Below are 26,078 nucleotides of genomic sequence, written 5' to 3' on the forward strand. Positions count from 1 at the left end.
AAAGATTAATAGCAACTAACAAATGATATAATTTAAAGTATCAGGTTAATTAAACCCACATAACACCACCAAGTCCCCTGCTGATCCTCATGTGTACAATGTGCACCATATATAAACAAACCCATGGGTGTCAGAGGGGGTGTCGGTAGCATTTAACTCTCACTTTGCTCTACAGACCAAACAAAACGAACGCTCCCCTGAGAGACCTTTTCAAGAGCAGAATGCAACTCCTCAGGAGGTTCAAACCTAATGAGCTCTGAGTAAATAAATACCCCCACCACCTCCTCCTCCCACATCATTAATTGTAGCAGAGGCCCCAGTGAGATGGATCTTCTCCATGCCGCAGTAACACTCGTGCACTGCGCCACGGGTCTGTTAGGAGGCCTCGGTCTCCCCCAGTGGGGGTTGGAAGGAGCGGTAGGGGCGGGGGTGGTAATAAAGGTGGCAATCAGATAGTAATTTGCTTCTGCGGCTCAAAGGAGTGTGAGACAGGAACACATCAGCCATGGGGAAACCGGCGACACGACATTTCTGAAGCCTGAAATGCCGAGGGGGGGGTAGGGGGGTGGGTGGGGGCATCGGGGGCACTTTCTTTAAGTCGTGCTTTCTTCCCGGAAAAGCCACAGGGTGATTAGAGTTCTGACAAGAACAGGAAATGGAAAATATGTGTGGAGATTCATAAGGCATAATGACTAAGCCTGTGAAAGAAGGGGGAAAAAAGACATCATTCCACGCGATGGCACTTGGCTGAGCGCCGAAGAGAACAGATCATGTGGGATTTAATGAATCTTTGAGGCGCTAGCTTGTTTGCTTAGCAGGGGGAAGCAGCCGGAACGTCACTGGCTGGCGGGGGGGTGGGGCGCTCGTTAACACCGGCACGTGCGCCGCTTTCTCTCGGCGGGGCTAAAACGGCTTCCCAGGGAGCTCGCCGTGATCCGCCGTGAAACAAAAGAGTCCGGCCGTGACCGCGGTGGGCACGAGGGAGCCACTCCGGCCCGTGTCCCGCTCCAGAACTTGGAGCCGCACACCGCTTTTCACTATTAGTGGCAGAGGGGGCCAATCAGTATTCCCTCGGGGTCTGGATGGCAGCTCTTGGCACGCGATCTGACCAGTGCGCCTGGCTCGCCCACCGTTGTGGCCTCATCTTCAGAGGCCCTGCTGCAGCAGGAAGTAGTGGCTGACATCAGTATGCGCGGGCCTGGGCCTCAGAGCACTTCCTGTTTCCTTGCGTTCTGTATGTACACAGGCAGCAGCCTGCACGAAATAAGTCGGTCTGTTCCGATTGACAGGAACATGACGGCACGTTGTAAACAATTATAATCTTCTCTCGTGGCATCGGTGCGCCTGAGTGGCTGTGGTTTTCCAGAGCCCAGCGATCGAAAGCAATGTTGCTCAGCCGTGTCAATTAAAATGCACGTGTGGCAAAATTTGGTGCTGTTTTAAATATTCAATACAAACTTAAAGAGACAAAATAAAAGGACTTAAGGGATTACGGGAAGCTCGAGCCGCCTGCTGTGAATCGGCTCCGAACCCTCAGCTACACAAGGCGAATGTCGATGAAAGCCTCTTGTCTCCCAGACAGGATGTCGAATGCGGAAAGGCCAGCCTCACGCCCACCGTGGTTCGGCCCGAGCTGCTCCGTTTCCCGCAGGACACGGGAATCTACTAATGCCCACTAATGAACGGGCCTGGTGCACAGCAGCCGGGGTCCTTTAGCGGAGGCAGAAAGATGGCACGTGCACACTCCTGGGCTGTGTGCGCACTCCTGTGCTGTGTGTGCACTCCTGTGCTGTATGCACACTCCCGTGCTGTGTGACTCGTTAAGCTTGCATTAGCCTTTGTAATGGGTGATGTCAAGGCTACATGCTCTCTGGAGGAAATGCACCATGGTCATTAAAAGCAGCTAGCTTGACACACAGACAGGGTGGAAAGCTGCTGGGTACCATTAAAGTACTGATGCATAATTAATCTTTACACCGTCACTCCCAGACATTAGTAGGTGATTGCTTTATTTCAGGCATTCAGAGAACAGTGTGACAACACAGACCACTGGAAGAGGTATAATCAACATACCATTGATAGGAACTGATAGGAAAATTGTTAAAAATTTGTTATGTTTTGTCCACTTTCAAAGTGTTGATCTAGGAGATGTGGATACATTTTTTATGCATATTAAAACTATAGGTATTATATTTTTGGAGTGGGTTTGTGTTCCAGGAGATGACTGCTGTAGGAAAAGCCGTGTCTCCGACCCGGTCCAGTAGGAACTGTAAACGGCTGGACTGCTTGAAGAACTCATTTTCCAGCTATAAACATCCTAATTGAAGCCTGACGGGCCATCATTTTCATTTATCTGCTATTTTGAGATCTCTTTACCATAACCCTAACTAAATCCAAACTGTAATACCTTTTAGAAAATTCATTATTTTACCAACAGTGCAATTTTTTGTTATGAACTCCATCCATCCTCCTCATTTTGTCTGTTCTGTAGAAGCCCACGGCGGTACTCACAGTGCCTTCTCAAGGAGAAGGAGCAGAAATCCTGTTACTTCGTTACCTCCGCTCCACCGTTCGCCTCTTCCGCCCGTCTCCATTGACCACCCCTCCTAGCTCGACCTTGACCTGTAGCACTGCTTGAATGTTTGCAAACTCCTTGAGTGGTTTAGATTTTTCTGTTGTTTTACCATGATGACTTATTATATCATCACCAGTTTTGTATGTGAAATATCAGATTTATGTTCAACAATTTCATTTACTTGTTTTGAGGGAAATGTTTTGAGTTGCCAGCCAACTACATGAAACACGGAATCGGAGCATGTGTAAAAGTAAATGAACCACAGCTGAACTGGTAAAGTCAATTAGGTAAAAGATTCAGGTGAAGCACATGTGAGTGCTCAAGTAATCAGTTAATCAGACCAATCAAATGAGATATGATGGGGAAAAGATTTGAGCCACACTGATTCAAAGGGAGAGTGTACCAACCAAACCACTGTACTACCAAAGCGTAAAGCACAGATCAACAGTGCTGAGAAGACAAGGGACATCAAGGACACCAGGAAGAAGGTGGTGACAGTCCATCAGTGTGGGGAAACAAAGACCATCTCCAAAAGACTCCAGCTCCATCCATCCATTGTAAGACAAATCATTTACAAATGGAGGACACTGTATCACCACAACTCTCACCAACAACCAAAACTAACACCAAGATGCACCATAAAAATAATCACTCAGGTCAAGGCCGACCCACACATCATGTCCAGAGAGCTGCAGCCATCTCTGGCAGCATCTGGAATAAATGCACATGTGTGTTCAAGCTGGTGAAAAATCAATAGACATATCATTCATGGAAGAGTTGCTAGAAGGAAACCAATGCTCTCAAGAAAGACAATAAAGTTGCTTGTTTAAACTTGGCCAGAGAGCACTCGGACAAACCAGAGGCTTTCAGGAAGTTCATTCTCTGGACAGTTGACTTCCAAATTGAATAGTTTGGTTACAATCACAGGTGCCATGTTTGGAGAAAAGTCAACACCGCATATAAAGAGAAGAACCTCCCACTTCCGAACGTGAAGCATGGTGGTGGAAATGTGAAGATCTGGGCCTGCTTTTTTGCCTCCGGACCTTGATGACTCCTTATCTAAGAAACCATCAAATCCCAGGCCTATCAACAAATTCTTGACCAAAATCTCCTGCCATGAGTCAGGGAGTTGAAGCTGGGACGAAAACCCAAAATATTCCAGCAAAACTACCAAGGAATGTCTTAAGAAATATTTGCACTTGGACTGGTCCAATCAAAGTCCAAACCTCAATCCCATAGAAATGCTGTGGCAAGATCTGAATCACATGCCAGATGTTCCTCGAACCTCTCTTAACTGGTGGAGTACCGCAAGGAGGAGAGGGCAAAAATCCCCAAAACAAATGTGTGAGACTCGTTTGTGGTTACAGAAGATGTTTGGCTGAAGTAATGGCTGCCAAAGGAGGTGCCACAAGCTACTAACTAAAAACATTCACATGCTTTTGCACTTAATAGATTTTCAGCTTTTGGAGAGAGAAATGACTTTTGTTGAATTAAATAATGAATATATATATATGTTTTTTCCTGAGTGTCCCTTATTTAGAAGATCTGTTTTAGAAATTGAGAATTGGATGTTCACTTCATAAGATTATTAAAAACTTTTTTAGGAAATAATGACCATGCTTAGATGGGTCACAAACCTTCAAGCAGCACTGTATAAACATCCTAACTGAATCCTGAAAAGCCATCTTTTTATCTGTTATTTTGAGACCTCCGAACCATAACCCTAACTAAATACAAACTGTAATTCTTTTTAGGAAATTCATTATTTTTATCTCCATCCATCCTCCTCCTTTTGTCTGTTCTGTAGAAGCCCACGGCGGTACTCACAGTGCCCTCTCAAGGAGAAGGAGCAGAACTCGTGCTACTTCGCGAGCTCCGCTCCACCGTTCTCCGCCTACTTTGGTCCGCCCCTCCTCGCTCGACCTTGACCTTTCATCATGGCGGATCTTCTCACTAGGCCTTTCATTATACCAGTCCAGAGGGAAGCATGTGGAAAAAATAAAAATGCCGAAGGACAGGTCCGCCTGCCCCACTTCCCAGTTTCTTTATTCCCCCGCCTGGCATTTGGGTTGGGCCCGCGATCGTGGAGGGCGTGTCCCCTCTCTGGCCCTGGCCTGGTTTCCTGCTTCTCTCTGGTCCCCCCCAGACCATCACTCCTTGTGTTTCACACCTTCTTGCCCATTTAGTATGACAGTCCAAACTTTCCCTTACAGCAGCCCATTAAAACACAGACCAGGTTCTGGGAAGGTGCCTAGACCACCTCGGGCTGCAGGTTAAGCTTCTGAACCTTCTCCTAACCCCCATGTCTTCCCTCCTTCTGCCGCAGTCATCTCTCTCCCATGCTCTCTCTCTCTCTCTTCCCCCCCTCTCTTCTCTCCGCCGTTCTTTTTCTCCCTCTCCATCGTTTTCATCTCGGATCAGAGACACGGTGGAGCATCACGACCCTTTTCCGTCCCGCCTCTCCAAAGCAGGACTTTGGGGTGTGTGTGCGGGCAGAGCCGTTTCAACAGAGGTGAGCCGTAAATCTGAATAATTAACAGGGTGCGCGCTTCATTAGATCGCCCCTGACAAGGCTCCTCATTAAACAGCGCAAGCCGCAACCTGACTCCTCCAAGAACAGGCCCTTCCTAATTCCAAATGTATGGTGGGTCTTTGTCTTTGTTCTTTGTAGCAGGCAGCCAGTGAGAGGAGCAGGTAGCTCTATATCATGGGATGAAAAAGGGGGGATTGGGAAAAGCACATAAATAAGCCAGTGTGCTTGAAATTAAATCAGCTTCTCCACACGAACTACCTGTGCTGATAAACATCTCCTGTGTCATTTCTCATAGCAAGAAAATTGATCTGGTCAACGGCTCTTGAGCGGCCACTGAATTTTTTGAGACTTATGAATTATGATTTTGTATTTGACGAGTACTCGGTCATTATTGGCTGCACTGTTTCGAAGTTTCCATTAGTGCACCGAGGGTAATACATTTTCACTTTGGCCTGTATTTAAGGAATAAGTAATTTTAAGCGCATTCATGCTTGATAGATATGGGTTATGAGTGATACTTGTATTATCAGCTGTTTTTTGGTTTTTTTTTTGCCTGAGGTGTCCTTCAGAATGCCATTTAAAACTCTGCCTCTTTGTAACACCGCTGTGGAAAACTTGAGCATAAAAACCTGTGCGGATCAATGAGTAAGAGCAAGACCCAAGACACGCAAGGTAAAGTCATATTCGAACACCATCTATCAGACGGAGAGTAAAGGACAGAGAGCCACTCTCATTCCCACATCTCTGGAAAAGACAAACGACACCGTCATGTGTGACAGGACTCGTCAGAAGTCTTGTGCCTGGGCACGCCAGCACTCCTCCTTAATTGGCTGCTTGGTGTGAGAGTCCATCGCAGCTTGACCGCCGACCGACCGCGCTCAGCTCCCTCCCCGGTCCCCTTCCCTCAAACCGGAACCGCCCGCCGAGCGACCTTCGATCTGCCGTCACGTGTCACATCGACCCGGACCCCAAACGCACACCTTGTTACACCTCCAGAAAGAGACGCTACGGAGAGTTCGGTTCATGCCAATCAGACGCTCTGCCTGTTGTGGATATCCTGCCGTTCCCGAGACGTCCCGCTGCTCCTGGAACACTGTCTCTCATGAAGCTGTTCGATTGGGCCTGATGGAGGCCGAGCCTAGGGTTTCACATTCCTGTAGCACTGTTGTTGTTGTTGTTGTTGTTGTTGTTATTGTTATTCCTGCCACTGAATGACGCTGCCAGCCCTGCTGTCTCCGGCGGGAGTTATTAAAGATATTGAAATCATTATTTCATCAAGCAGATGAAATGTTTTGCAGGTGTGGGTAGTGTGCTGAAATCGGAATCGATATAGGGCATCGACTCTGGTCTCCCCCTGGAGAGCGGAGAGCGCAGGATAAGTTAAATAACTCACTCTTATTGGTAAATGGCAGCTGCAAGGCTCTTGCGGTGTGTATATGTGTGCGCGCGCATGCATGCATCGATCTATGAACTTTCCGAGCGCTACGAGCTGTCGAATAAAGCACCTCCGTCATGGCGTCTGCCACGAGAAGTGGCCTTCTGTGGGGAGAGGAGGCGGAGCTTTCCTTCACAGACTGATACTGATAGACAGCTCCCCCATTCAGGCTTTGGGCACCACCATGGTGGTAGGACTGTGTGTGTGTGTGTGTGTGTGTGTGTGTGTGTGTGTGTGTGGGTGGGTGTATTGCGGGGGAGTTTAGGTGAGGAGCTGAAATGTATGAAGTCTTCAGGGTGGATAAGGCACCATGAGCCCGATGCATGGCTGACTTTCTTTGTAGGCCCCCAGCTATTACAAGGCTCATTTAGTCCGCTACGCGATACTGTTTGCTATACTTCATTTTGCTGACGCCTGCCCTCAGAATGAACCACCAGAGGTGATGCAAAAGACCCGGCGTGCACCACTCTGGCGTTCTTGCGTTTCACCGGTTCCTGGGTCCTGCGGGGTAAGACCGGAGTGTTGCCGATCCGTCTGACCCAGGTATTTTGCAAGTGGTTGCTAGACTTCCCTTTGTCTGAACCTTTTGAAATGTTTTTAAGCCTTTTTTCCCCCCCACATCTTTTGAAGTGTGGAAGGGGTTGAATGTTGGACTCAAAAGTAGGACTTTAGGGAGTGTCTAGATTGGTGTGCGTTCCTGAGTACAACCTCGACTAGGTGTCACAGGATGAAACGTGACGTTGCTCGAAATCTACTCCCGATTCAAACCTGCACATGCTTCTTAACTCACTCAGGTCCAGATTATCCCCAATCTCCGTAATCTCATACGATATCCTCTCCCTGCCTCTTTTGCATTCTCCTTGTCTGGTTCAGAGTTTGCAATAGCAGTGAGGAGAAGTGTGGATTCAGCACTGCAAGAATCCTTGTTCTTTTTGTGCCATGTCATTTTGTACGTGGACCCACGCAGAAGTTGTTTGCTGAACAAAAACTGATGAGATGAAATGGCTCAATGAGCATTTTTTCCCAAGTACATTCGTAACTTTCCATTGTCATTAGCAGGTAGCCGTTGTGCGTGACCGTCATGCGTCACACTAAAGGTGCGGTTCTCATCTGCACAGGACACGTCAGTGCCTGACGTGAGCACAGACTGGTGAGTTTCACTCATCTCCATCATGGAGGGGAGAGTACGCAGCCCTCCCAACGCGGCTGGCGAATGTGAACGGCGTGATCTGTGGTGCATACATCAGCTCATACGAGGGGGGTCCATCGCACGTCTGGCGGTTGCAGCAGCGGGTGGAGGCGATTGCACATCAGAACTTGATTACTGTTCCTACTGAAACGAACACAAAATACCGAAACCGAAATTTGACGTCTTAATATAGTAATACTGAAAAACGTGCAGCAGACTACTCAGAATCATGTTATCAACGTTTGGATGGTGGTCAAAGGATTATTATGGAGAACAGGGTGAGAGGGGAGGAATATCTCCATCTCTTTCTCTATCTCTCTTTCTCCCTCTCTACCTCTCACTCTCTGTTAGCTCTACTGGAATAACTGTCATCCAGGACATAGAATCTAGACCATACGTATTAATCTAGTGACAACTTAAAATGATCTTTTGAATAGATATAGATCAGTGGAAGGGTGCATTTAATTAAAGGGGCATAATGAATCTTTATTCCAGCTGAATTCAGTCACTGTCAGCTTGCATGACCCATGGTACCTTGCATACATGTATATATTCTACATTGAAGTGGATCTGAACAATAGCCTGGAGCCGTACTCACAGTGTTTCCGAGATTCAGCGATGACCATTTTGGCACCGCTACATGCACATCTGACGCATTCCAACACGGAGAGTAGTGTCTGCTGGCACGAGGATAATGCTAGATGTTTCAGTTCAATCTGGAAATTCTGGTTGAAATATTTACATCTGTCATAAACCTACAGACTGTTGCTCCTATTTGCAATGCGACTCTTCACATTCCAATGCCTGCAAAATCTCCCATCCCTTCCTCACAACAATACAAACTTGCAAACTTCCTCCAGAAACCATGGAAATGAGGCATGATGAACCCCTTACTCGTGTTTTACCTGCTCACAGAACGGACACACTGACCTATAAACAATCTGCTGTTAAGACATCAAGAATTCATTTGGTGCTGACTTATCTTACTAATAAAACAGTGGCTCATGTAATATTTAAACACTTCAGAATCCTTCAGGATAACAGAGACCACATCCCTTTTAAAAGATCCTCCATTAATTAGACAAAACAGAAAATCTCAGACATGCTCATCAAGAGAGAGGACCATTTGGATAATGTGCTTCAGTGGCCTCCAACCGCTCTCTAGATATGCAACATGCATGTTTATTAACACAGCCACTAAAATAACTAGCAAGAAAGGATCGGTCGTAATCACCCGTTCCCCTTTATGCAATGCTGTAGGTGTAGATTGTATTTCTTGCAATATATGTAATCAGCTTTGCACTGGAGACCAACAGAAGGCTTTCTGATCATTTTGTTGAACACCTTCCGACCACAATTAAGGAGTTATCACCTCCAGTGGTAAGGCATCTTAATGCTAACGGATATTACGTTAATGACACATCTGTTTGCATTGCCAGTTGTTGCTATGGCTGCAGTGTAGTTAGGAAACTCAAAGAGAAAAAGCTGATTGCAGTCTACACTACAATCTTAGAAATGCATGGAATAAATGATTTTTCTAACATAAACTGGTTCCATCTCCTATAACTTCAGATGCACATGGTTTGGACAGTTGATGAAGAACCTGACTTCAAGATGTCCTATTTCTCAGGAAATCTTGTGTGCTTCACAAACTACAGTTCTTTCTATCTATCTATCTATCTATCTATCTATCTATCTATCTATCTATCTATCTATCTATCTATCTATCTATCTATCTATCTATCTATCTATCTATCTAACACTTTACATATGTTAACTGATATCTTAGTTTATCACCAGTTTACCTATAACAAAATAACAAAAGCAGTAGGCTATCTGCACCTGAGAATCAATCCATCCATCCATCTTGGCATTCTGAACATGCCAAACTCAGCTTCACTTCATTTCTTTACTCGTTATCGTTGATCATCAAGCGCACAGGCCTTTGTTTTGGTTGTCTTAATTACTCATCTTTTGCTCTGTGGTGCGAAACAAGGGATGATCAGACCAACGCGAAGCAGGGAAGGCAGTCAGCCTCCACCCGCGCGCTCCACCTATGCACACCAATCTGCCGCACGCTGGGGTGTACTGTTCTAACTGTGCCTGCGATTTAGCTCAGCACATCCCCATACCTGATTAGCACCAGTTAACTTTACCGTTGCTCCTTAAATGCCGCACATCTTGGAGCATTCTGACTAAAACAGAAATCCACGCATGTCTGCTAATTAGCGCTTAGCTTGCCAAGAAAATTGGCCCTGTTCAAAACCAAGCATTTAATCAAATGTATAGCCTACTAATCAAGTACATGTGGGATAATGACACAAAACAGTCTTTGATTGCGTGTAGCTCACGTATACGGGTAGACTTGCAGTTTGGTATTAAAAGGAAAAGAAACTTGTCCGTCCAGATTTTAAAAGGGAGAGTTTAAAAAATGCACTTTCCATTTTTAGCCTCAGCTTCAATCTTTGTGTCACTAGTCCTGGGCACGTGGGGAGTTGTCAGCATCAGATGTGGAAATAATTTCCTACTGAAGCCTCTTTTTCTCTGATCTTGTTGTGTCTTTCCCGGTGACAGCCCAATAAAATCCTCATTATTTTGACGCGCGCGCACACACAAAAACGTAGTAATTAAAAAGGGAGTTTGCAGGCTATCTCCGTCCCCTGAAAGACGGCGACTCACGAGCACGAGGTAATTAATAGATACCTTTCATTTTACCTCCGCTCCTGCTTCGCCATTCAAAAATAATCTCTAATACTTGAGGAGAGATGAATGCAAAAAAAAAAAAACCCAGCCAAAAATATCACAGAGGACGTTAGTTGGACAACTTAGCTGTGTGTGTTCCTGCATGTGTATGTGCGTGCGTATGTGTGCGTGCATGCTTATATCTTTGACACTCGCGCAAGAAAATATCTTCTCGTGGTCCAGCTACAATTCCCCACAGTCCATTTTTGTAAACGCACTACTTTCACAAGCCTGTGTTCCCTACCTAATCTCTGTTAGTACACTACAGCTGGGCAGCAGCAAAACAAATCGGACCTCCACAACGGATCCTATTTGTATATTTGAATGCTAGCGAATATAATTAGCTAAACTAGTCGGAGTCCGAGTGCCTCAGAGTTGACAGGCATTATCTGTTAAGCAGGAGAACCTGTTGTGTTGTGTGGTTGTGTCATATTGTATTGTTGTGTTATTGTCATTGTCATGTTGTATTGTTGTGTTGTTGTTGTCATGTTGTATTGTTGTGTTGTGTTGTCATGTGTTGTATTGTTGTATCGTTGTGTCTTTGTTGTGTCGTGTCATGTATTTTTGTGTTGTGTTGTCCTGTCGTGTTGTATTGTCGTATCGTTGTGTCATGTTGTATTGTTGTGTCGTGTTGTTGTCGTATCATTTTGTCATGTTGTATTTTTGTGTTGTGTTGTTGTCGTGTTGTTGTCATGTTGTGTTGTGTCCTTGTGTCATGTTGTATTGTTATGTTGTTGTCATTGTCATGTTGTATTGTTGTGTTGTCATGTTGTGTTGTATTGTCGTATTGTTGTCTTGTCGTATTGTTGTGTTGTGTTATGTTATGTTCTGTGTCCTGCCTGCTTAGGCCCTCCTATGATTTCTTTTGTGATGCACTTGAGGTATTCGGGTGAATGTAGACGCCTTAATGCTCGCTGCGCTTTCCTTTCCCTTAAAAAAAAAGAAACGTGATCGATGATGTGTTCCTGTGTATATTTAATTATTCAAATGAGGCTGAAGCAGAGAGCCAATAGAGATGGCTCATAAAAATAAAAAAGAACGTGAGGAAGTTTGTATTGGGCTGTATTATGCTACATAAATCACATTGGTCTGAGATTGGAATAGCATGGAGCATTTCTGCACACAGTGCCTTTGACAAGTCGGGGAGGAGAACGTTCAGCTCTACGTTGCTGACGGACCACGAGTGATTGCCTGTAAGAAGAGACTGGTGAGCAAGAGTTCCCCGGGAAGCAGGCGACAGTCGAGGCCCCGGAACGCGGCGTGTACCACCACTTTCTCAGATGCTGGGCTGCGTCGGGATGCGAGGATGCAGCCCGCCGAAAGATTCCCACCCCGCCGTGCTTATCGGTGGCCACAGAACACACTCATGTTCACTGGATGGGCTGAATCGGCTGCTGAGTGACGAAGAGGATGATGAAGAGGCTGACTGCTGACATGCTTGGGAGTCTGGTAATGTTGTTTACTGGCATCATGGATAGGAGCGGATTGACGTGGAAATCACAGCCATGAAGGCGAGAGAAAGCAATCAGACAGCAACAAACACTGTGGTAATATAACGGGTGCAGACGCAGTGCTATAGGGAGAGCTGAAAGGCTGTTATGGAAGGTATTGAGCTTGTTATGGAGTTTGTAGAAATCGTGGTTACACAATGTAATAAAGGATTAGGGAAACCATTTAACAATAGGACCTGCAACAGAGAGGCGTTCTCTAGACATCCACAGGCAAACGGGAGAGCCTAAAACACGTAACTTTCCATTAGATCACATTCGTTGTGGCCCTGAGCTTTAATTAAAGTGCTGATTTGTGAATTCCCTCTTTGTACAAGTCATAGGATCTGAATTATCTGTTATACACCCCACCTTGAAGCTCACAAAAGAGCCGCACATTTCATTACCAAACGCAACCTATGGAGTCCTTATCTTCTTCATGCAAGCAGCAACTTTAGGGCTCCTCAAAAGAAATATTTTTGGGACTTCTCAGCTAGATACACCCCCCTGTGTGTGTGTGTGTGTGTGTGTGTGTGTGTGTGTGTGTGTGTGTGTGTGTGTGTGTGTGTGTGTGTGTGTGTGTGTGTGTGTGTGTGTGTGTGTGTGTGTGTGTGTGTGTGTGTGTGTGTGTGTGTGAGAGAGAGAGAGAGAGAGAGAGAGAGAGAGTGGGAAGGTAATGGAGTCATTACCATGATTCTCTAAAGCTAGCCTGAGGCCATGTTTAGCACTTCATTAAAGCTGTATACAAGCGGACAGTCCTGTCATCTCAGCTTCTGTCTAGAATGGGCCTGCCTGGGAAACTACAGATCTGTGGTCTACAGCTCACAGGCAGTGCCTGTATGGACGTGAACACTTCTAGTTAAGCCAATGCCATTTTATGAGCTCTCGAGTCCCCTACCTGAACCCTTCCACGTCCCTGTCATGAAAGAAATTGTGTTACCATTAAGACATGAACCACAGGACAGTTCTAGCAAAAGCCAATGACAGCCCCAAAGTAAACGAGAAAGAAGGAGAGAAAATCAAATCTCTGATGATGCTTTTAATCCGTACTCAGGGGACCGAGTGTGATTGACACTGTTGAACCCTCCCACTCCACCTCACAGAAACCTCCCACCGCCTGTTCCTGAATCTAATGGACTTCCTTTCTCTGTGTGCCAATATGGCATGGTGGTTGATGGGCAATGAGGAGGTGGAGGGGCATGTGGAGGTAGTGGGGGCAGGAGTGGTGGAGGGGCATTAGAGGGTGGTGGTGGGGGCAGGAGAGGTGGAGGGGGCAGGAGTGGTGGAGGGGGCAGGTGTGGTGGAGGGGCATTAGAGGTGGAGGGGGCAGGAGTGGTGGAGGGGTATGAGGAGGTGGAGGGGGCAGGAGTGGTGGAGGGGGCAGGTGTGGTGGAGGGGCATTAGAGGTGGAGGGGGCAGGAGTGGTGGAGGGGCATTAGAGGTGGAGGGGGCAGGAGTGGTGGAGGGGTATGAGGAGGTGGAGAGGGCAGGAGTGGTGGAGGGGGCATGAGGAGGTGGAGGGGGCAGGTGTGGTGGAGGGGTATGAGGAGGTGGAGGGGGCAGGAGAGGTGGAGGGGGCATGAGGAGGTGGAGGGGGCAGGTGTGGTGGAGGGGTATGAGGAGGTGGAGGGGGCAGGAGTGATGGAGGGGTATGAGGAGGTGGAGGGGGCAGGAGTGATGGAGGGGTATGAGGAGGTGGAGGGGACAGGAGTGATGGAGGGGTATGAGGAGGTGGAGGGGGCAGGAGTGATGGAGGGGTATGAGGAGGTGGAGGGGGCAGGAGTGATGGAGGGGTATGTGGAGGGGGCAGGAGTGGTGGAGGGGTATGAGGAGGTGGAGGGGGCAGGAGTGATGGAGGGGTATGAGGAGGTGGAGGGGGCAGGAGTGGTGGAGGGGTATGAGGAGGTGGAGGGGGCAGGAGTGGTGGAGGGGTATGAGGAGGTGGAGAGGGCAGGAGTGATGGAGGGGTATGAGGAGGTGGAGGGGGCAGGAGTGGTGGAGGGGCATGAGGAGGTGGAGGGGGCAGGTGTGGTGGAGGGGTATGAGGAGGTGGAGGGGCATGAGGAGGTGGAGGGGGCAGGAGCGAAGCAGCAGAGAGAGATCCCTACACATTCAGCTCGACAGCGTGACAAAACTGTCTTAACCTTCGGGAAGACTCGAGTCAAACTTACGTTTAACGTGCTTTTCGATTTGACGGGCGTGCTTGTTCAACACGCCCACTTCCTTTCGAGACTAGTTATGCTTCCTGCTATGCATCTCTTTGGGATTTTGCGGTTTTTAAAACTTATTGGAAATCGCATTGGAGAACAGCCTTCTGCTGTTTCGCCTTCTAAGAGCTGATTTTATTGTTTTGTCAGTTGACAGTGCTGGGCCTATTAAATTCACACTCTGATTTTAAAAGCGTTTCTGTGTGTTCTGGGATGTATTTCTATGAGATGAATTATCATTTCTGAGCTACTTTCTTGCTCCATCATCATGTGGCTGTTGGGTTCCACACGACCAACAGCAGTGAAAACAAAAAAATGTGTCAAAACGTTTTTGTGCTTTAAAATTCCTGTGAATTTTTTTTTTCTGTTATTGTGCACAAGTGAAGAAAATACAAGGAGCTCTGGCTGCTTCACATTACAGTCACGCATGTAAAAAGCCTAAAGCCTAAAATATATTTTTGCTATCATATTATTTTAATATAATATTCAATGGTTAAAATCCAGTTGAAAGTATTGTGGATAACAATATTGGAGGACAAACGTCCAGTCAGAGTGGTAGGCACATTTTAATCTTTCCTCACGAAATCCCCAGTAACGATTTCAAAGTACTCAGCTGCTGTGATTGAACACACAGCATTGAGAAATGCCTATAGCATCCAGCCAGCTTTTAATGCAACACAAATTACGGTCAGTTGCTTCTTTGTTAAATTGGCATAGGTTTAATGCTGACTATTGATCGCTATGGGTGTCTTGAGCAGATAAAACGCGCTGTGTCTTCTTCACACATACATTGTTCATTGCGATATTGCTATTTGCAAGACTAGTTACCACCACATTACTACGCAGTTAGCAAGTTAGCTTTCACTGGAACATGGCTGACAGTATGTGCTGCTAATAGCAAATGTAATTACACCAGGTTAGAACTGCTGCCCTGGGAGATCAGCCATAATGTGATGCCAAGGCTAACAGCAAATAGCTTATCTGCTGTGGTTTACTTACTAAGACAGTGTTTTGGTGAGATGTAGGTCTACTAATCATTTATACTGCCGCTGTGTGACCCGTCCGTGTCCCCGTTTCCACGGCAGCAGTAAATCTGCTGACCCAGTGAACAGCCTCGTGCGGTTACGTGGGTTAGCTTGTGCGGTTACTTATTCGTTCATTGAGGTAGATCTAAAAAAAAAAAAAAAAAAAAACGTTTTGAGATCTTTCATGACTTCCTGCCATCCTATCACAACAGAGGCTGAACGCCACGAGCAACATTCTTTCTGTTGTGTGTTTACGCCTTTGCAAGTGCACATTTGCTGACTGTTAATACAGCTCAAGCTTGACAAGAAACATGTCCCGTAATTTGTGCGAGATGTCCCCAGAGCCAGGAAAATGGCGAATTCTGGAAATAGAATGTATAGAGATATAAAGTGCACACCTAATGCAGATGCAGGTTATTAAATCTACTCGCGGCGTAGAAATAAAGACAAGCTTAGATGTATGCGTATCTAATATAATCTTGTAAATGGATACTGAACAGATAAGAGGCACCTCCAGCCGGAGGGGGGTGGGGTGGGATGGTGGGGGGTAGTCTGCAGAAATGAAAATGGAGTGTGCCATCATGAGGAAAATCCTCCAGTCCACAGAAACAGGGCAGCAGGGAGAAATCTAAGAGAGCGCCTCTAATAATAAACATTGGCTTTGCGGACGTGACTGGGGCAGTGCGAGGATGGAGGAGGTGTGGAGATGCCCCGGAGAGTAGACATAGTGAGGAAAGAAATGATGGAGTGCCCATAACACAGCTCTGGGGTACACCAGTGCTGCGAGGTTAATGAGGATGGAGAACCCTCGCCATGAGATGAGGAGACATTTATCTGCAAAGGGAGAGGGAGAGAAAGCGAGGTTGGAGGTTATGTAAAGAGAAGGAGAGGGAGAGAGAGAGATAAAGGCGGAGGAAGAGAGAGAGGAGGGTTAAAAGTTGAGTAAAGAGGGGGAGAGGAAGTTGACTTTTTGTGGTGGTCCAAATATCTTTTGAGCAACGCTGTAATTTAAAGTACGTGTATAGATGTGCGTGGTTGTTATATCCTTGTCGTTTGGCTCTTCTAGTGCAGATCGTCAGCATGTTTCCAGCTCTCAAAGTGGTATAATACATCATAATCACAGGACTGATACTTACAACACAATGAATTTGTCCTTCAATTCATGTTCTTGGTGTAAGACAACAAGCAGTGTTTTAGACAACCTACACAATCTTCCTTTGTTTTTAATCAAAATAAGACAAGTTAATTACATATCAGGAAAATGCACTGTGCACTAAAAGTACACTAATTGAAATAATACAGTTATTGTTGGAACCAACACCAGAACATATTTTCTCTTTTCAATATGAGTGCAAGACATGAAATTAACTTCAATTACCTTTCACATGAGAGGACTTTTATTTATTTATTATTTTGTGGCATTTTGTGGCACAGTGGCACCGCTAGGGTTAGCCACCAGATAGCTGTGTGCTACACTGTCCTCAGGACAGAGTGACGTCCATCCTCAGCTTTCTGTTTTTGACCCCTACTGTAGAATAAACCGTCGAAGCATCCTTTAAAGATTTAGAGCCCAGTGACTCTCCCAAACTATTAACTTCAACAAACTTTATAGTGTAAAGAAAACAGCTGCTGTTTTAGCTATTTAGCCTGGTACAACCATCTTGTGAGGGCTATGTCTGCTGCCATGTCTGAAAAAAGGAGTTCAACACAAAGCTACACAACATGTAAGGACAAAAGGATTCGTTCCATATTAAGGCTGCGTTCAGAGAGAACACCCAGTAAGGTGATTTTCCTTGGGCAGATAACTAAATGCTGTAGTCTGTATATTTTCCTCATATATCAGCAAATCTATTTTAACCTTCTTTGAATTTATGCGCACTGTGTGATAATCATATCTCAAGACACCATATACGCTCTATGCGCAGTTTTAGAACGAACCACGATTCCATTGTAGGTTTAATCACACAACAGTAGCTTGGACTACTGTTCTTGTCCTGCGGTGTAACCTCAGTGAAGATAATGGATGACGCCAGTGTTATAAACGGATGAAAAGACTCCAAGAAACTATGCATTGAGAAGCACGTGCTTGTGTGTGTGTACTCTCAAAAAGAGGTTGTACTGGAAGACAAGATGACACGGCGGACCCTGACCACAATGGAATACCGTACATAAAGGAGGGAAAAAAGGTTCTTCAGGGGAAGTGTTACCTTCAGAAGGTTTGTTGACTTCAGAGAAGTAAAACGTAGGCACTTGCTGTTTGCGTGCGAGATGACACGGGTGTGCAGCGTGTTGGTGTTCTTAACAAGAAACGCTAGGAGCACTTTGATCCTGAGGTCTTTTGTGACACTTTAGGGAAAGAGACGTCTGCCCACGAAGGACAGAGATGCTTTTAGTACTCTGTAAAAGCGACACAAAAGTTCTGAAATGGGAAACTCGAGTTTCTGTTGCACTGAGTAAGTCCCAGCAATAATTGTAGCTAGTGTGAAGAATTCACTGTGAAAATCCTGAGGAACAAATTGTTCTCTTTTATCTTGAAATAATAGCTTTTATTATTTCGGTATCATTAGAAAATAAGTTGTGATCTGAACATGACACGGCTAAAAATCATAATGCCTAGATTGTTTGGACTACCATACGGTGTGTGGGGTACAGGGGCTAAACCCTAGAGCATCTCACCCAGGTGCATCACATCCGAGGCTTTTTCCTGAAAGTGTGGGGTAAACAGTAATTGCCCTGTCAGTATCTGCAATCAGCCACAGGAAATGACGTTTTTCTGCTGTAGCAAAAGCCCACTGGCTCATTTTGCTTTGTAGCCAGGATGTGGTGCGTTCACCATTCATCCACATCTCCCACACCCCTCAGATGGGCCCCGGTTCCAGGAGTCTTCCTCTGCTCCCCACTGGGCACTCCTCATGACACACGTACTTGTCCAATCGATAACGCCGACTCATGCTCCGCCCACGGAGACTGGGCGTTTACTCATGTTCAGCCTATTGTTGTTGCGATACGGTCAACAAACGTTCCCTTTGTGAGGGGATTCATTATTCAGAGGGTTGCACACAGGTGCACAGGGCAGCACTGTAGCTGATGGATGTTTTGAGCGTTGTGGGTCTTCGGTGCCACTGGGAAAACTCCTGTTGCTTTTATAATCAGCTATTTTTTGTTAATAAACTGTTTGATGGGATGGGCGGAATTTCCTATGTAAAATGTTTCAGACTCTTGAGTGTCTGCCTTTGAATCTGATGCAGGAAGAGATTTCTTAGTCCTGAATTACTTATTCTGGAGACAGATGATATCTTGCTTAAGTGTAGTCTAAACAGGGCTTTCAGTGGACACTCACCACTGGCAGGGTAATGTTGTGTGTGTGTGTGTGTGTGTGTGTGTGTGTGTGTGTGTGTGTGAGAGAGAGAGAGAGAGAGAGAGAGAGAGAGAACCTTAAATGCCATATCCCTGCTAGTGTCAAAGAACAGGGCACGTTCACTAAGAGAGTCCATAACTACAACACTCCCTTCAGCATTTGAATTTCTCATTTTTAACAAGCTGCATAAGCTCATGGTCTTCCTGTTCGCACTGAAAAGGTGATTTAATAAACAGAATGACTGGCTGGAGAGAACCTTTATTATTAATACACACAGTGGTCCCATCTTACTTAGCACACTGCTGTAGTCACTGAGCCATAATTCCCACTCCTGCTTCATTCATCTTTATACTGAACGTTCTTCTGGAATGTTCCCCTGATCCACAGTCTGAGGAAACGTAAGAAGAGATGTTCTATGCACCTGCACAGTTCTCCCCTATTGGTCAGAAGAGATGTTGTCAACATTTAACCGGCCGTTTACAAGATCCGGGCAGCGATGGTCCTGAGGCGCAAAAAACCTCTTCAGGACTCGCGACCTCGCCGCTGCGGTCAACGCTTAACACCGTCGCTACCACTGCCGCGGGACCCCGAGGACGCGGGTCAGGGCTTTAAGAGGCCTGGGAGTGAGGAGTGCTGTGCTTTTGCACGGCTGACATGTATGGAGCTGTCCTCAGGCCCGTGCTGTGTGGAGACGGAGGTGGTGTGGACCGCTGGCCCGGTGTCACCGTGGCATAAGGACAGTAGGTGAGCACAACAGAAATGAGGAAGCGCTCTTATGCTGTTATGGAGCTTTTTGACTGTGTTTTTAGGATCTTCAGCTGAGGAGGAAGGAGCGGAATGTATTTGAGCGGAGTTTCCTGAGGTAGAGTTCAGATGATTCACATCTGAGGTCCACAGTGTTGGGACTGTGGATGAGTAATGAAAAATCGTTAACAAATAAAGCTACCGTACACTTTAGAATCATATGCAATATAATCCTTGTTCTGTATCATTTGGTTTCAAAATGATGATTTTGAGATGACTGCTGGCTTTGAAAATACAATCATTTTCTGTCTTGATTAAGTTGAACAATTCAGCTTGATCAAGCAGACAAAGTAGCTCCAGCCATAAAGTGTTATTGTGTTACAAGCAAATTGCATTACATACATATCTATGCATGTCTGTCTGCGTGTGTGTGTGTGGCATAGCAATACAACGTTCTTTTTTTCCTTCTGACAGAGCCTAGCATTAATATAACATTAGAGAGAATGAGTAGTGGACTGATTCCTTAATGAACATCATTTGTACGGATATGGACACTATACATCCAAATTAGTTTCACATTTGGAGTTCCTAGGAAACAACTTCATTTGCTTTCTTCACTTGTTCAGACTTGATAGTATTATTAAATAGCTCATTATTCAGCACTTAGAGGCAAATGTTTGAGGCTTTTTCTCATGACGATAAACAAAAAAAAAAACAAACAAGTATCAGCGATTAAAGGTAATGTTTGTCTTTTCCCTGTGAATGTCTTCTTGCATTTCAAAAGCTGGAACCCTGTATTGTAGTGTCTTAAATGCTCAGGCGTCTGTAGTGTCTTAAAGGCTCAGGGTTCTGTAGTGTCTTAAAGGTTCAGGGTATGGTAGTGTCTTAAAGGCTCAGGGTTCTGTAATGTCTTAAATACTCAGGCTTCTGTAGTGTCTTAAAGGCTCATGGGTCTGTAGTGTCTTAAAGGCTCAGGGTACAGTAGTGTCTTAGGCTCAGGGTACAGTAGTGTCTTAAAAATTTAGGGCACGCTTTGTCTTAAAGGTTCAGGGTACAGTAGTGTCTTAAAGGTTCAGGGTACGGTAGTGTCTTAAAGGTTCAAGGTAAGGTAGTGTCTTAAATGTTCAGGGTACGGTAGTGTCTTAAAGGCTCAGGGTACACTAGTGTCTTAAAGGCTCAGGGTACACTAGTGTCTTAAAGGCTCAGGGTACACTAGTGTCTTAAAGGCTCAGGGTACACTAGTGTCTTAAAGGCTCAGGGTACACTAGTGTCTTAAAGGCTAGCACAGGTGGATTCATTTTAATAGTAAATGGTCAAAACAGGAACAACAACAGGCCGAGGTTCCCACTTCCCCAGCTTTTAGTGCAGGGGGAACACACACAGAAACACACAGATTATGCTTGAGTTTTGCCAGGCACCTACTGCTGTTAAAGAGCCAAAGAGTCTCCCTCTCTCTTTCTGTCTCTCTCTTTCTCTCTCTCTCTGTCTGTCTTTAGCTCAGTTCTCACCCATTCTTCATGCTACCCATCTGTCTGTTTCTCTCCCACTCTCTCTCTCATCAACTCACTGCTACTAAAGCTGGAATGAGTAGGCTGTTGGCAATCACACAGATGCAGGCAACGTTAATCACGCGCCGCTGCACCCGGGCCCGTGTCGCCGCCCTGCTGATGATGCCGAGGCATGCCCCCACTGCCACGGTCACCTCACCCTAACATGCAGGGGTTACTGACGCTGACTGGAAGGTAACAGATGTCGGCTGGCTTCATTACATTTGTGCTACCTCCTTTTAGTTTGGAGTCTTTGATTGAGGAGGCAGAGCTGGGAGGAGTGTTCCTTTCCTTGCTTCTGTTCGAAATCTAGTTAAACCAATATGCTCAGTATAGCCAGTGGGGTGCCATTCTTCTGCGGCTGTCTGTGAAACTTTAGCCGCAGTAAACGTAGATCCATGCACTGCAGGGCCTTGAGCGCTACGACTTGGTCTCGGGTGCAGAATAAATGAACTTCATGAAACATCTGAAAATGGCCACCCCACATCCGTATATGTGTGCAAAGGCATTAATGATCATGTACGAGTAACCACAGCAACTTAACAAGTACTCATTCGATTGAGATTATTATTATTCTCTGGGCGTCTTCGTAATTCTAGAGGAGAGGCTGATCTGATACAAGATTTGTGAAAGGGGGGGTGGGGGGTGTGTCTCCAGGATTTCTGCACCGTGAGCATCACAGGCCTTTGTGCTGAGGGACAGGGACAAAGGACCTCTGGATGTTTAAATGTCTGTTTAAAACATTCGGCCCACGACCACTGGAGATGGATTGCAGACTTTCAAATGACTTCCAGACCTGCCATGCTGGCCCAAGAGAACAGTTAACTGGCCCCTGGGCGTTTGAGCTTAAGACCCTTGAAGAACACTTGTTTAAAAAAAATTTAATTAATACCCCCCCCCCCCCCCCCCTTTTTTTTTTTCAACATTGCCTTTGGTGTTAATTATGGCTGTATGAGCCGATAGACCCTTTCTGAAACAGTGTGATAATAGACCCTTTCTAAAACAGGCAGTCGTTGGTACAAGCTTCACCCAGGAACACCCAGACCCCAACTCCACCCCCTCCCCCAACACGGATAAACACAAACTAGTACATCCACTGCGGCTGACCATGAACTCATTACTGAGGTCAAAGTTCGCTGACCTACCACCAAGCTGGCGTGCCACAGTAGTTTATGAGTGATACCTAAGGTCAAAGGTCAAGGTCTTAATAGGGATCCAAGCTTACAGACGGCTGGTATCGTCCGAGTCACCTGGGGACATTATTAGATTTGAGTGAAATTGTAAATAGCCAGCGAGGGACCTGATTAACCGCCAAACAGGTGTGGCACCTGTTCTGCAGAAAGCTTTTAATAGATTCCTGTTACACAGTGAGACATCTATGGTAGACTGTGCAAAGAAAGTAAGGAATAAGACAATATTATAAAGTGTATGCTGTGTTGGGTGTGTGACCCAAATTATACAACAAAAGAAATGTTGATCCTTTATTCCCCAAGAGAAGAATATGATCAAATTAAGGACACAGTTTCACAGACCTAGTGAACTGTAGCTGTACTGTGGAAACATGTCTTTTTGATTCATTTTTAAATCCTGGAGCGGGAATTCACAGTCGAAGTGTTATTGGGTATTCCTTCATAGGCTTGTTCAAATTTTAACACAGTATGGATAATGACAGTGAGGGAGAGAGAGGGCGGAGCTTCTGGCCTCCAGCCATACCACAGTAAAATAAAGTGTACTCCACTACTCCTGAAATAGACTAGCAAGGGGCCGGCCTTTGAGTGCCAGCCCCGCCCCCTAATACAGTCCTGGCCCAGTTGAATGGTGGCATCCCTACTCGCAACCAACATGCGCTGAGGTACAGCGACGGTCCAAATCAAAACTCTGCCCACAGCCACGTGCCTCCTCAGGTCTGATCCACTCATTCCACATGTCTGAATCTGGCCTGTGGCTCAATCCCCTTGTTTCCTGTCTCACCCCTCTGGCCCCTCCTCCTGCCCATGGTGCACTTACCCCCGTCCACACACCCGTCTCACCCCCCGTGTCAGTTTGCCAGGGCGGACGCGTTCCCAGGAAATAACGGCAGGACGGCTTTGCTTCTACGAGAGGCAGTGGGAGGGGACGAGGGTGGGGACGAGGGTGGGGGTGGACGTAGTTGGGCGTAAGTTGGCAGGGGAAAGGTGGCTCGGTTTCAGCTTGCTGGTGGGAAACAGCTGGAGCCAATCACACCCGGCTCTCCTGCGCAGTCCCAGAGGAGTGTCTGGGCTCCATTATACAGCAGGGTAGGAGTTATGTACTGTAAACACAAAGAGGTGACATTCACCACGGAGGGACCGTGAGGTACTGGAGGGAGAGTGCAGAAAACTGCATGAAATTTACTCTGGATTTTTAACAGGTGCCTATTGCTTTTGAAGTATCAAAGCTATGAGAATGTCTCTCCTCTCTCTCTCTCTCTCTCTCTCTCTCTCTCTTTGTTAGTCCTTGCTGAGTTCTCACTCCTTCTTTCTCCCGGAATGGGCACCCATGTTCGCATTTATTCTGTTCACATTTCTCTGGTGTTCACTTCCTCCCGGATCACTCCATGCCTCCGCACTGCTTGACTCTCGCCCGCTGTCTTCTCACAGCGCCAGGAGTCACGACCATCATGGTGGCCCCCGGTCTCCCCTCTCTGTCTCCCTCCCCACAGCCCCTTCCCACCGTCCCACGTGTGCTCACGGAGGCGCCTCTGCCAGGAGCCAGGGAGCCCCGCCCACCATCCTGGCTCCGCCTCCCATCTCCGTGAGTCAGGGCCTTGAGTGAAGGAGAATTAGATGCAATTTGATGGCCTGGTGGACTGTGAATATTCCCAGACCTGGGACAGCTGTCCCACCGCCAGCATGATTGTGATGGATGGGCCAGGGGAGAGGCGGAGACATATGGTAATGTGAGGGCGCTGGGAGGGCCTGTGGTGCACCGCCCAGAAAGTCCCCAGAAGACCCAAGAAAGTCCCCAGAAGTCGGCAGGAGTCGTGGCAGACCGTGTGCTTCAACTACGGACACTGCCTGGTGTTCCCTCGTCCCACTGTGATAACAGAGTGGGGCCTTTTGTTCCGAGCTATTATTATAAGTGGTGGAAGCTGTAAAGTGTGATCCAATCGGCTCCAAAATCTCCCGTCCGCGGATCGGAGGGGCCGGCGCAGTGGGTTTGGCGCGGCCGTGGGAACCGGCACGAACGCCAGGGAAACAGATCGACAAATGGGCTGATTGTTTGCGATGGAAAGAGGGAGAGCCCGGCGGACTCGCGGGCCAGCGCTCGCAGCTGAGTCAGGGAAAAGGCTCGAGACGACGTGTTGGGAGGCACCCAGTCATGAAGGAGATGGAGCGGAGTGGGGCGATGGAGTGATGCAGCGTGAAGTCTGCAGACTGTGTTGAGTATGTGTGGGAATGTGCACAAGTCGTTTTCACCAACTCGGAGATACACCCTTAGAAAAAAAAAAACTCCTCACTAACGGTCCATTCTGTTCGGATCTTGTCTTCTTCCAGTGATAAACAGGTTTGCTTGCAGTAGTCTTTGTAAGAGCTCAGAGATCATGTTCACACACAGGTCAGCAAGCTGCATCTTTGCTACTATATTCCAGTTCCAAGCTGCAGAATCAGACTTGACAGATGGCGAAACAATCCCAGTACTAGAATAAGATATATACAGTAGATAATCGAACTCGTACACTTCCGTAAAGATGAAACATATTGCAGGTCTCCACAGCACAGCAGTACAATGGCACATCCACACCAGAGAACCGTTGCAATTGGCAGTATTTTATTGCTTGTCACTGGCAAAGACCAGGCGAGGTTTTTGTTGTTGAAAAAAGCAGCAATGTTACAGTGTTCTAACCATATTTTAAAACTTCCCATCCCACACGGTGGGCATGTGGCCATTTTAATTATTAGAATTTAAAATGGATTTTGGGCAGTATGCCTAGTCTGAACAAGAAAATCTCCTTTTCATTTTTATCTTTGTTATTTATTAATATTTATTTTTATATATATTTTTTTCAATGTGATACTGGAAATACTTAGCACAACTGAACAAACCATAGTTGGATTTGTTGTTATTTTAGGAAACAGCAAAGACTGGCTGGTGCTCAAACTGCATTGAGGAATCTGATTAGAAAGCAGCACAGTGAATGAGAAAAAGAAGGTGAATGATCTAGAGTAGATGAATATGGCACAAATAAATAATTTTTTTTTTACTCAGGATTTACTTCAGAAATGCAAATGAGGTAAGAAAATGAGGCCCAATTCAACCACGCTGTCCATCTCTCAGTATATTTGCTAATCTATGCTGACTGCATACATATCCAAATTAAGTTGCTGAAGTATCTCACTTCTCACGCTGAGCACAAGTTTGAGTCGTTCTGCTGTTTGCTTGTATTATTGGAAAATGCAGTCATGTTTAAGCAGCACAGGGTTACTCTTAGGACACACAGACGCTCTAAAGCATTGCAATCTTCGCAGTGTATAATGAGCTATATATCATTTTATAATGTGATGTAATAAGTCTACAGCTGTCTCTGAAAGTACAGATGATTTTTTAATATATGTAATGCACTTGTTCTGTTTAGTCCATGCTTCGGTGGTTGTGGTTAATAGACTGAATTTAAATCAAGTCTCCAGATTATCTTGACAGGAGAAAGTGAATATAATAGAAAGAAACATTCATTACAGGTTATGTCTTCTTTCTTTCTTTCATTCCTTCCCCTTTCTTTCCTTCACGGTTTCAGGATGGCCACCCACAAATACTAACAGGTTGCCAGTCGCCAGCAAGTTCATCAGGACTAACCTTTCAGTACTGGCAGGGACAAAATCTGCTACGGAAATAATTGGCATTCCATCTTAAAAGAGCCGGCATACACAGTCAGCCTGCAGCTGTTAGGCGCAGGGTGAAAGTGATGGACAGATAGATGGAGAGAGAGAGAGACAGAGGAGAGAGAGAGAAAGGAGAGAGAGAGAGAGAGAGAAAGAGAGTGAGAGTGAACCAAGCACTGTTCGTTCAGAACACATAGAGTCAAGACAACAGGTCACCTTTCAAACGTTACGGAGGATGACCGCGGCGTAATTAACGACAGGCGAGGAGGCCAGAATTTGCGGGTGTGCTGCTTCTGCTGCTCGGGGTTGCAAAACCCGTGGGCTGGAAAACAGCAAACAGTACACGATTACGATCAAAAGACACTTTATGCTAGGCATTAGAAGCTAATTAGTGCCTG

The 26,078-nt window shown here is 46.2% G+C and overlaps 1 protein-coding gene across 4 annotated transcripts in view; it reads left to right on the forward strand.

Annotated features, from left to right (window-relative positions):
- The window catches only part of sorcs3a (sortilin related VPS10 domain containing receptor 3a), a 174,135-nt gene that overhangs the window by 31,355 nt on the left and 116,702 nt on the right, over nt 1–26,078 (forward strand). Inside the window, exon 1 of one of the 4 annotated variants that reach the window (XM_076982917.1) lies at nt 11,679–11,923. The exons of the other annotated variants lie outside the window; for them this stretch is intronic. Coding sequence (XP_076839032.1) covers nt 11,885–11,923 — 39 coding nt within the window. The 5' untranslated portion in view covers nt 11,679–11,884. Of the gene's footprint in view, nt 1–11,678; nt 11,924–26,078 lie in introns of those variants that run through there. 4 annotated transcript variants of the gene reach the window in all.

The sequence above is a fragment of the Brachyhypopomus gauderio genome, chromosome 20 (assembly GCF_052324685.1).
Source record: "Brachyhypopomus gauderio isolate BG-103 chromosome 20, BGAUD_0.2, whole genome shotgun sequence".
Taxonomy (NCBI): Eukaryota; Metazoa; Chordata; class Actinopteri; order Gymnotiformes; family Hypopomidae; genus Brachyhypopomus; species Brachyhypopomus gauderio.